Here is a 12,420-nt window from a genome sequence, read left to right on the forward strand (position 1 = left end):
GCCCGAGCAGCGACGGGGCTGCACCGCCCACCACCAGTGGCCGGAATATACTGTATATTAGTATTCAAAGTATTCACAAAGATGTTTTCATGTGAAAGTCCCACCCAAAAAGTCCAAGGTCCAAATTTGGTATTTTTTCGTACTCACTATCAGGGACTGGTTTAATCCAGAAAAAAATGCATACTGTTAATGTGTATGTCATCCGTAGACGTGCTGCTGGCTGTATGTATAAAATGTGTTACTTTCTCCCAGAAATTAGTAAGGGTTACAGTATGTTTGTTTTATATATCCAGTCCATTCCTCTGTTGTTGTGGATCAACATTTAAATAACATTTATCAGATTTGATGGTTTAGTCACAGACTTTCTCAAAAAGTGTTGATTGGCTTTCATAAATGTGGGAATGAAATTACGTTTAATTGAACAAAAATCCATCTTGCCTGGTTGGGAGCTGACACCCCTAAAGCACTGTTCCTGGACTCGACTCTGACCCCTCCCCCTGGCCATCACATGGTACAATTTAACAATTATCTCTTTGTATTTGTAGAGGTAATTTATGCATATTTAGTTCTCAATAACAATTTTTATAAATATCACCCGCATTGTCCACTTATAGATAATAATAAAAATGTTTTAATTATAGACAATGTACCCATAATTTCCTTGGTCACCTGACCTATAAAAGGCGCGAATAAACCCCATTTAAGGGACTCGCAAACTCCGCCCATTTGTGGACTTCCACTTGTTGGACGCCGTGCGCATGCAGCATAGTTTGAATGTCGGTGAGTGCTAATGTGTATGTGCCAATGTATGCTTCAAATTCAAACTAAGGTTGAGACAACTGAGTTAGCTTTGTGTGGTGTCTCGTTTATGGGTTCAACTACGGTAGAAATGGATAAATGTTGACGTGTGCGTGGTAGTGCCACTCAAATGATTAGTGATTTTTATTTTATTTTTTTGTCTTACAACCACTGTTTGGGTCTCTTTTAATCTTTTGTATGTGTTGACATTGAAGTTGCATCTTTTACTGACAGAGCATGTGACACCTGGATTGCACACAGGTGGAATTCATTTGACAAATTGGTAATGGGTTGCACGTGGTGCCGTTGCTGTTTGGGGGGCTTCTTAACAATGGGTGAATTAAAACGATTCATTTAAAACACAACTCAAGTGTTTGCAGTAAACCTTGATATTTTCAGTCATTTTCTGTGTTAAAACTTCCCTACCAGAATTATTCAAAATTCCAGTCTTGTGAAGTATTGCTACAACCATGAAAGCATTTATAGCTATTGTCTCTAATTAAATGTGTGTGTAGTAAATTCCGTCTAGTGGATTGTTCCTTGCAGCCACTCTATCAAGTATAGCACCATCCTGTATGTCTTTTGATTTTCCTTGCATGTAATTAGTTTTAAACTGAAACTCAATTATGACTTGAATGCTTATTATATAAGCAACTTTTTATTTTTATTTTTTTTTAATAAAAGGAAAATCCTTCACTTGCTGCAAAAATGATACATCCAATGATCAAATGGGTAATGTATAACCCTTTCCCAAATTGAAACATGGATTGTAAGAGTTACCATAAAATGGTACACTGTATCTAATACTGCATGTACTCCTACAGTTGTTCACACTTGTGCTCCTTCATTCTGGTAAGATCTTTAAGAAATGCAACCTTGACCTGCACAATGCTTCTGCTCTGAAACATCTTGTGCATGTGCCATATATATATATATTTAAAAAAAAAAACTTTTTTGTGGACTTATTTTTCTAGGGAATCTCATGCAAGCCAGTGGTGACTGTAAGTAGGCTACTCATTTTGTTTATCCTGCATATACAGTGAGGGCTCAAAACTTAAATGGCATAACTCACTGGACCGGTTTGACTAAGGGCATATAGATTAGCTTGTATATAGCTATCTAACATGTATTGAGTACCTTTTTTTTTTTTTTTTTTTTTTTTTTATTGGCCAAATGTGTTTCAAGGTAACATGGACTGTTAATCTACAATAGTTCTAATAGCAGTGGAAAAGGTTTGTGCTTTATCAAACAAACCATACAGTAATGATTATAATAAACTAAGTATGCAGCAAGCAACTATAATACTGTATTATGTGACTTCTACTTCCAATAAACTACTATAACAACGCTGGGTGTTAAACGGGAATCGGCAACATGTGTAAATGTGCGACAAATTAGATATGGCTGATCACTGTGACGTAAAAACCTGTACCACCCTCTAAGTGATTGATCCAGAATGCTGGACACCATGGTTTGATCGAGACAACCCCTCTGGTCGTGGAGACTTTGAAACTCTTTCCAAGCTGCACAAAGAAAACCCAGGGAAGATCTGTCAACATCCAGTTGAAATTGAAGTCAAAACTGCATCTGGAGCTATAGTTAGTTCAACAGGCAATGTGATTCATGTGTAAGTACAAATGTTGACATAAAATGCTTCAATGTTTTTTAATAGATGACTGATTCTACTGTTTGCCTCGACAGAGCTGACACGCGCAGAGGATTTGTTTGTAGAAATCGTGACCAGCCACGCAATGGTCGTTGTGCAGATTATCAAGTTCGTTTCTTGTGCCCCCTTGAATTCTGCAAACCAAAAGGTAATCTTGTGCCGAATACACCACAGTATTGACTAAAAGTTGTGCAGACTGGGAATGAAGAGGTTAACAAGTGTTCAAACAGAGTGGAGGTGGTGGTATGTATGGTGAGCAAAGAAGGGGTGAGTTTTGTATACAGTAGTTATAGATTCAGGGACCAGTGAATTTGAGTTAAGAGGGCAAATTAACAGAGTATGGTTCAGTGGTGGCTGTTGACGAGCACTGGTGACAAAGCTAATGGCAGTGTGGTATATGCTGTGTAGCTTGGGGGAATTTTAAGTTATTCTATGCAGTAAATGTTTGTCATCTAGGAGGGACAGCTATTGTAAGGAGATGCAATTTAGTAGAATGTTATTTCTGCAGGGAGCCTAATCTGGCCAACTTTAAGAGTTTCAAATGGAAGTGAACTGTCAAGGTAGATTCCCATGCATTTGTAGCTAGTGACAAATTGCACCATTAAGAGACCATATTGCTGGGGTGCTCGTTTTGTGGTAGGTTTGTTGATCATGCAGTACTTAGTTTTGCTTATGTTCAGTGATTACTGGTAACTGTGGACTGGAAAGAATATTTTTGACTGAAATTGTGGTAAATTGACAAAACAAAGTAATGCCATGTTAAAAAAAAATAATAATTAAAATAATACATACAAAATTCTATTGTATAGTAAGACTACTATGACTAAGTATGCTTTGGATGTCTGTGAATAAAATATCTCATTAACCCTAATGTATTTCATGATCATGAAATCACAAGTGTTGGCCCACTTTTAGTGCTATCTCTGAGAATAGTCTTTTTGATTTAAGAGTAGCTTTTCACTTGTTTATTCTGCGCTTCTGTAACACTGGTGCAGATCTAGGGTAATGTGTAAGTATGAGGAAAATAACTGTCTGCTGATTGTGACTGAAAACCTGTACCACTCTCTATGATTGATGCAGAATGCTGGACTCCATGGTTTGATCGAGACAACCCCTCTGGTCGTGGAGACTTTGAAACTCTTTCCAAGCTGCACAAAGAAAACCCAGGGAAGATCTGTCAACATCCAGTTGAAATTGAAGTCAAAACTGCATCTGGAGCTATAGTTAGTTCAACAGGCAATGTGATTCATGTGTAAGTACAAATGTTGACATAAAATGCTTCCATGTTTTTTAATAGATGACTGATTCTACTGTTTGCCTCGACAGAGCTGACACGCGCAGAGGATTTGTTTGTAGAAATCGTGACCAGCCACGCAATGGTCGTTGTGCAGATTATCAAGTTCGTTTCTTGTGCCCCCTTGAATTCTGCAAACCAAAAGGTAATCTTGTGCCGAATACACCACAGTATTGACTAAAAGTTGTGCAGACTGGGAATGAAGAGGTTAACAAAAGTGTTCAAACTGAGAGTGGAGGTGGTGGTATGTATGGTGAGCAAAGAAGGGGTGAGTTTTGTATACAGTAGTTATAGTTTCAGGGACCAGTGAATTTGAGTTAAGAGGGCCAATTAACAGAGTATGGTTCAGTGGTGGCTGTTGACGAGCACTGGTGACAAAGCTAATGGCAGTGTGGTATATGCTGTGTAGCTTGGGGGAATTTTAAGTTATTCTATACAGTAAATGTTTGTCATCTAGGAGGAACAGCTATTATAAGGAGACGCAATTTAGCAGAATGTTATTTCTGCAGGGAGCCTAATCTGGCCAACTTTAAGAGTTTCAAATGGAAGTGAACTGTCAAGGTAGATTCCCATGCATTTGTAGCTAGTGACAAATTGCACCATTAAGAGACAATATTGCTGGGTTGCTCATTTTGTGGTAGGTTTGTTGATCATGCAGTACTTTTAGTTTTGCTTATGTTCAGTGATTACTGGTAACTGTGGACTGGAAAATATTTTTGACTGAAATTGTGGTAAACTGACAAAACAAAGTAATGCCATGTGAAAAATAAAAAAAATTATATTGTATAGTAAGACAATACTATGACTAAGTATGCTTTGGATGTCTGTGAATAAAATATCTCGTTAACCCTAATCATGTATTTCATGATAATGAAATCACAAGTGTTTGGCCCACTTTTAGTGCTATCTCTGAGAATAGTCTTTTTGATTTAAGAGTAGCTTTTCACTTGTTTATTCGGCACTTCTGTAACACAGGTGCAGATCTAGGGTAATGTGTAAGTATGAGGAAAATAACTGTCTGCTGATTGTGACTGAAAACCTGTACCACCCTCTAAATGATTGATGCAGAATGCTGGACTCCATGGTTTGATCGAGACAACCCCTCTGGTCGTGGAGACTTTGAAATTCTTTTTAAGCTGCACAAAGAAAACCCAGGGAAGATCTGTCAACATCCAGTTGAAATTGAAGTCAAAACTGCATCTGGAGCCATAGTTGGTTCAACAGGCAATGTGATTCATGTGTAAGTACAAGATGACCTACAAATGCTTGCATATATTTTTAGTTGGGTAAAGACTGATTCTGCTGTTTCATCTACAGAGCTGACGCACGCAGAGGATTTGTTTGTAGAAATCGTGACCAGCCACTCAATGGTCGTTGTGCAGATTATCAAGTTCGTTTCTTGTGCCCCCTTGAATTCTGCAACCCAAAAGGTAATCTTGTGCCGCATACACCACAGTATTGACAAAGTTGTGCGGACTGAGAATGAAGAGGTTAACAATAGAGTGCGTGTGGTGGTATAATGGGTGAGGTCTTGCCAGTGAGTTTTATGAGCTGCATGTATACATGGACCAGTGAAATTGAGTTAATAGGGCCACTTAACAGTGGTTCAGTGGTGGGTGTTAAAGAGCACCAGTGACAAAGCTAATGGCAGCGTGGTATGTTTTGGAGGAATTGTAAGTTATTCTATACAGTACATCGGTGTAATCTAGGAGGAACTGCTATTTTAAGGATAAGCAATTTAGCAGAACCTGTTATTTCTGCGGCGCCTAATCTGGCCTTGTTTCCAATGTAAGTAAACTGTCAAGGTATTTGTAGCAAGTGACAAATTGCACCATTTAAGAGAATATTGGTGGGGTGCTCCTTTTGTAGAAAGTTTCTGTTGATCATACAGGACTTCTAGTTTTGCTTGTGTTCAGTGATTAACTAGACTGCAATTGTGATAAGATAACAAAACAAAATCTGTGGAAAGTTTCTGTTGGCTTCTTGTATGAATAAAATGTAATCTAGTTGTCAACTCCAATCATTAAGTATTCTATGGTGGGGAAACAATGAAATGTCAATTACTGTTTGCCCACTTTTCGTGCTATCTCTGAGAATAGTCTTTGATTTAAGATTAGCTTTTCACTTTATTCAGTGCTTCTGTAACCCAGGTGCAGATCTAGGTTAGCCAAGCAATAACATGTACATTGAAAGTGTTATAATCCCAGTTTTAGATGTTAAATGGCAGTTGCTCTTGAAGGCCTAGTTGATTCAACCAATCAATAGCAGTGCTGCTTATATTCAGCCAATTTGATTGAAGTCAGGTTTTGCCAAATGTGGTTCACGTGGTGATATTTTCAGACTGCTAATGTATTTGTTTTGTTATAGCTATCCCAAAAGTTTTTTTACTGTCTATAATCATGAGTAACTACTGGAAAAGTGCAGCTTTGGGCTAATGAAACATAACTTATTATAAAAATTAACCGTAGATTTGCAACAAGCAAACTATGCTATGTGATCTTTATCTACTGCTGTTAAGCTACAAAAAGAAAGCTGGGTGTCAATGCAAACGTATGAGAAAATTAGATTTGTGACCAAAAACTTGTACCACCCTCTAAATGATTGATCCAGAATGCTGGACTCCATGGTTTGATCGAGACAACCCCTCTGGTGGTGGAGACTTTGAAACTCTTTCCAAGCTGCACAAAGAAAACCCAGGGAAGATCTGTGAGCACCCTGTTGAAATTGAGGTCAAAACTGCATCTGGAGCCAGTGTTAGTTCAACAGGCAATGTGATTGATGTGTAAGTACAAGATGAACTACAAATGCTTGCATATATTTTAGATGGGTACTGACTGATTCTGCTGTTTATCTACAGAGCTGACACGCACAGAGGATTTGTTTGTAGAAATCGTGACCAACCGCACGGTCGTTGTGCAGATTATAAAGTTCGTTTCATGTGCCCCCTTGAGTTCTGTGAACCTGAAGGTAATCTTGCGGATAATACCCCACTGTAAATTTCAGCCTAACAGGCAGTTAATTTTTTATAACAGAATTTAAAACATTTCAGAGGGGGGAATTGTAAAACTCACTTTTCACACACCTGTACTTACAGGGTGGGGCAGAAAGGACTTTTTTTGAAAACCATGAATGCATGGTAGCTGCAAACAAATATTGACGTTTGCATTGAAATAACAGACAAGTGTTAAACTTCCATGTGGTCCATTTTCATTTATGCATTTCTGAAGACTATGCAAGTTTGCTTCCACTCTCGACAACATTGCTTTGATTTGGTCTGATACTGTGACCTGAGCGTTGCATTGAGAACTACTTTGTGCCTGAATTGCGACTGTGCCTATTTGACATGTGGTTTCCGCAGTATGGGGCGATGACCCTCACAGCTGGAGCGTCAATGGTTCATCCTCTTTTTGGTGAGCACCTAATTTTCAGATTTGCTGACACTCCTTGGCCCTTTCAGTCTCCTGATTTATTTTTGGGGGGAGACACAGGCCATGTGTATGCGCATAGTCCCTGTACACCGGACTAGTTGAAGGCAGCTAGTCTCGTGGAAGTCATTCAAATCAACAGCGCAATGTTGGCAAGAGTGGAAGCCAACCTCCATGAAAACTGATGTCAAATGATATTTTAATACAAACTCATTGATTTAAAATTATTGCAGCTAAGTTTTTGAAAATCTGTCCTTTCAGCCCCATCCTCTACCAGTCATTCCCCCCTTACTATTCTCTGGTTCCGCTTTCAAAGTCACTAGTTTTTTATTTTTTTTCCCCCCCCATTTTAAATTGTATTTTTTTACACTGTGTACATGAAATATCACATAGAAACCTCAGGTTTCTGTGATTACAAGTTAACTCTAAGATAAAAAAAAAATTGTAATTGAATCAAAGAACTGCAAATTTACCCATCTCATTTCTCCCTGGATGCATTGCTTTAGTATGCAAGACTCAGTGGTACGATCGAGACAACCCTAGCGGGACTGGAGACTTTGAGATACTTGAGAAACTCTACCTCGAACACCCAAATGAAATCTGCTCATTTCCGCTCGACATTGAGGTCCAAACTGTCGCTGGAAATACTGTGGCTTCAACAGGAGATGTCATTGCTGTGTAAGTACTAGATCTGCGAGGTTTATTAAGGAGCTCTGATGCATGGGATTCCCCACAAAATGCATGTAGAGTTCAACCTCGATTTAATGGGGGGGGATTTAATGTCATCTGTTTAATTGAAGCACTTTTGTGGCCTTAAAAACAAAATGTTTCACTTCTGAGCCAACATGGATATTGCAGCCTTAAGTTTTGGCTGAAACCAGAACAGGCCGGTGCCTGTTCTGGTTTCAGCAATCAATAATCATGCATCATTTTGTAGTATGGAATGTTAGGAAAGACTTGGGATATTACGCAACAGTAGGTTTGAGGGGGGTTGGGGGGGGGGGGGGGGAATGAGCCAGTAACCAATGAGTTGTATAAAGTGACCTGACCTCTGAGGGGCAGTGTGGTGCACATGAGAACACTTGCGGTCACGATAGATTATTATAACTAATTTTTCGCAGAGTTTGAAGAATAAGAGTTATGTTTGTATACCAATTCCTTTTTATGTAACTTGGGTAAAAGTGGTAAAATCAGATTTTTAGATCCGGACTGAGCTCACACCAGATCGGGACACCCCTACTAAAAACTCTGTACAGTACTATTCTAAATAGAAAAAAAGCTTGTTTTAAAGTTTATCCAGAGTTGCCTTGCTGGTGATTAATGGCATGCAGGTAGAAGGTTGTCTAGGGTTGCTTATATGAGCCGTAAGGTTTGAGGTGTTTTTTTTTTTTTTTTTTTTTTTCTCCCCCTCCGTTACGATTGGATGGCTTGACAAGAAAACTACAATGTACCAATTCAGTATAGTATCTTTTAAGAGACATGTTCATGTGCGCACTCCAGTAAACAACCATAAATATGAATGGCTTGAGCAGACTCAAAGCTGATGTCCTTGTCTTTGACGGCAACGTCGCTCCTGTCAACATGGCCGCCACATAGACATCTGTTGGCAGTATGTAGTCATATGACAAGTGTCACAGCCTGAAAGTACATGTGCCAGTCTACCTGTTGATTGCACCAGTGGGGAAAAAAAAACTGACACTATGTACAAGGGTGTTGACACTGCAGCTCTTCAGTTGATATGCAATGATTGTGCCATAGTGAGACTGGATGCATGCCAACTCATCATGCCTTTTTGTGTGCTCAATAAATTGGCCATGCTGGCATAAGTATACTAATTTTCTCATCTATTCATCTGAAAGCAACATGAAGCTGCAGCAACTAAAACGAAATGGGGGTTTTTGAGTTTCAACTGGACAGTTTTGTCTAAAGTCAGGTTCCACTGAACACTAAACTGCTTTAATGGCTAATACTTGCACACATTGCTTTGATTGAAGTGACTCCTTTCATCTCTGCAGAGTGGATGCAACTACTGGGTTCATCTGTAAAAATGCTGACCAGAAGAGCGGATATTGCTCAGATTATAAAGTTCGTTTCACATGTCCCATCGCTTTCTGCAAAGAACACGGTAATCCTGAAATCAAATCATCTGACGTTATAAGCTAATGACAAAGCTAAGTAATCAATCTAAAAGTTTTTTTCCAATGTTCCTAGGAAGCGTTTATCACTTCCACAAATATGTTGACATTCAATGCTGGATAGCAATATTACAGCTCTCAAATTTGATTTAATTTTTTTCCTTCAACACTTGCAATGTACGTTCTTATGACTGCTCCAGAATGCTGGACTCCATGGTTTGATCGAGACAACCCCTCTGGTACTGGAGACTATGAAACTCTTTCCAAACTGCACAAAGAAAACCCAGGGAAGATCTGCAAACAGCCAGTTAAAATTGAGGTCCAAACTACATCTGGAGCCAGTGTTGGTTCAACAGGCAATGTGATTCATATGTAAGTACAAGATGAACTAGAACTGTTGATGCAATGTTTAATCTAACTTCCCCCAAATTTAGTCAATACAGCATGTTACATACTGTAGGTATCAGGAAAAATTGTCATTGTATAAACTTAGACCTGTACTTGGGGGTTGTGGAAAAGGGTACTTTCATTCAATATGTAATGTCTATTATAGTACAGTAAGTTTTGGCTGTTCACCTGAGAATCGTGTATAAAACAGTTAATATAACTGGAAAAAAAAAGCTTAACATTCCTTAGTGTCAAACTGCAAACAATTATTATTATTTTTTAAAATCTAAAATACAGATTAGCCTGGATGGCGGCAAAATGGTGTATTGTACACAAATAGGTTTTGCTTATTTTGGTGGTACATATTATAAATGAGATTCTAGTATGTTTTTTTGGAAACTGACATTCTATTTCTCTACAGATCTGACACACAAACTGGATTTATTTGTTTAAATCGTGACCAGCCACACAATGGTCGTTGTGCAGATTTTAAAGTTCGTTTCTTGTGCCCCGTTGAATTCTGCAAACCAAAAGGTAATCTTGCACACAATACACTACTGTATTTCAGCCCATCATTGGCAGTTTCTTTATGCTATTGATAAGTTTCAAAGAGTATAAAATGGTATTTCAAGTTTCTAGTGATTCACTGAAATTCTTCGCTGAAACCAAAAGTGGAACCCATGGCTGAAACACAGAAATTGCTATGGCAATTATTAGTAAAACTGCACTCGGGGCTATGACTTTAAAGCTACCAATAGAGCTGTCACTATCAAATCTTTTTAGAATCTATTAACCTATAGATTAATTGCTGCCCCCTTTTAACTAATACTGGCTGTTTTATTGTCGTTTGAGCACTGGACTTCTATCCTTAAATTGCATTTGTTACTGAGTGTATGGTATAAACTGGCCAGAATTTGAGGCAACAAATTAGCCTTTGCTAAACAGCATTAGCATGCTGGTGATTTCCATTTTAGGGGGCAGGGCCAGCTATCATTCAGCTCACTCATATAAAACTTAATGTCTTTAAAAATCACTTACAGAAGCTCCTGTCATTTTTGGCAATGTTTTTCACTTGACCAACAATGCATCAGTCTGCAACAAAAGTTCGTGAGGTAAACATGGACAGTGGTTCTGGGGGATATGCAAATTTAGTTGTCTTAAGGCAGAATTTTTTATTTTTTTTCTTCTCTCTCTCTCCCCCACAGCCCTAGCTGCCGACCTATAGAAATTCACTTCCAGGACAACTTGTCTGAATTTTAAAAATTGGGTCAGAACACAATGGGACATTACATAGTTATTACAGTACATTAACAGGATAAATACTGCATACTTTCAATTGAAAAAATCATAACTCAGTGTAATCAAATTATGGCTTCAATAAGCAAGGCTCGAAGCGGTCCTGAATCAGTTTGATAGTCAAAATTTGCGGTTTGCACATTGGAAAAACAAAACTGCTAATCAGTTTTACCGCAAAGACTGAAGCACTCGTGTGTGACACAACTAGCTTACAGTACTGGTAGGGGCGCACTGCATGCAGATTGGCGCTCGCAGGCACAAGCTCATTTCGAATAAATTCTGATTCACTAACATGCATGGTGGTGAGGAAAATTTGCCAGTCTGCACGTTAAGCTGTGAATATTTTTGCTGCATGTATGCTGAACATGCAGCGTAAGAACATTGCTGCACATTTACTAGTGAGTAAAGGCCAAAATGTTTCTTGTTCCTTTGTTTGCATTTAAATATCGGGTTTTTACATCAGTATGATGCTGTGTAATTACTACATGTAAACGCCCTAAGAGCAAAGCTACTTTGGGAGTAGATTTGGAAAACTTTCACATTGTTTCATTAATCTTCCTCCCTGGATAAATCTCTTTAGTATGCAAGACTCCATGGTACAATCGAGACAACCCTAGTGGGACCGGAGACTTCGAGATACTTGAGAAACTCTACCTTGAACACCCAAATGAAATCTGCTCTTTTCCACTGGACATTGAGGTCCAAACAGTCGCTGGAAATGCTGTGGCTTCAACAGGAGATGTCATTAATGTGTAAGTACTAGATTAAACACATTCAAATATACATTCATGATAGTTAAGCTAACTTGGTTAAATTGTATCGTCCAGTCAGATCTGCTAGGTTTAAGGACCTTCCCTTGCCCACAAAATGTACACTGAACTGATATGAAGGCTCAAAGAGCTATTACTTCCCTTGTTTTGATTTAAGTGACTGCTTTCATTTCTGCAGAGTGGATGCAACTACTGGGTTCATCTGTAAAAATGCTGACCAGAAGAGTGGACATTGCTCTGACTATAAAGTTCGTTTCACATGTCCCATCGATTTCTGCAAAAAAATGGGTATTCATGTGAAATAAACTATGCATTTCAAGTAATCAGATGTCATTTATTTATCCTGGGGTGTGTTGCAGTCCGACTTTCTACTGAGGTATTCCTTTGTGATGAGTTTGAAGGGGTATCTCCAAATCTGGTCTCAACCTTAGGTTGAACATCTCCTTTAAAACATTCAACGTTCTTATGCAATTTACAAAACTGATGCAGTTTTATTTTGCTATCTACTGTCCCCCAGCCCTTGAGCTTTTTAGATGAATTTATTGCTGACTTGGTGACCCACGCAGACTATTTATCGTGGGTGACTTTAATATTTGTTAATTCCTCATTGGAACCTCTTAATGCAGGGTTTAAGACATTTTGGAGTTTG

At 38.6% G+C, this 12,420-nt stretch overlaps 1 protein-coding gene across 1 annotated transcript; it reads left to right on the forward strand.

Annotated features, from left to right (window-relative positions):
* Nucleotides 1-708: 708 nt before the first annotated feature.
* LOC133481958 (mucin-5AC-like) lies at nucleotides 709-12,094 on the forward strand. The gene is made up of 18 exons (XM_061781373.1): nucleotides 709-780; nucleotides 1,483-1,530; nucleotides 1,623-1,650; nucleotides 1,773-1,799; nucleotides 2,242-2,425; nucleotides 2,500-2,612; nucleotides 3,545-3,716; nucleotides 3,791-3,903; nucleotides 4,827-4,998; nucleotides 5,076-5,188; nucleotides 6,369-6,540; nucleotides 6,616-6,725; nucleotides 7,690-7,861; nucleotides 9,199-9,308; nucleotides 9,519-9,690; nucleotides 10,127-10,239; nucleotides 11,582-11,753; nucleotides 11,950-12,094. Exons 1-18 carry the CDS (start codon nucleotides 775-777, stop codon nucleotides 12,074-12,076), a joined length of 2,124 nt encoding a protein of 707 aa, XP_061637357.1. The 5' UTR covers nucleotides 709-774; the 3' UTR covers nucleotides 12,077-12,094.
* The last annotated feature ends 326 nt before the right edge of the window (nucleotides 12,095-12,420 follow it).

This window comes from Phyllopteryx taeniolatus, chromosome 8, assembly GCF_024500385.1.
Source record: "Phyllopteryx taeniolatus isolate TA_2022b chromosome 8, UOR_Ptae_1.2, whole genome shotgun sequence".
Lineage (NCBI taxonomy): Eukaryota > Metazoa > Chordata > Actinopteri > Syngnathiformes > Syngnathidae > Phyllopteryx > Phyllopteryx taeniolatus.

Coding starts and splice junctions, on each gene's coding strand:
- LOC133481958 (XM_061781373.1), top strand. Junction 1,531..1,622: donor TACATCCAATGATCAAATGG/GTAATGTATAAC, acceptor GTACTCCTACAG/TTGTTCACACTTGTGCTCCT. Junction 3,717..3,790: donor ACAGGCAATGTGATTCATGT/GTAAGTACAAAT, acceptor TTGCCTCGACAG/AGCTGACACGCGCAGAGGAT.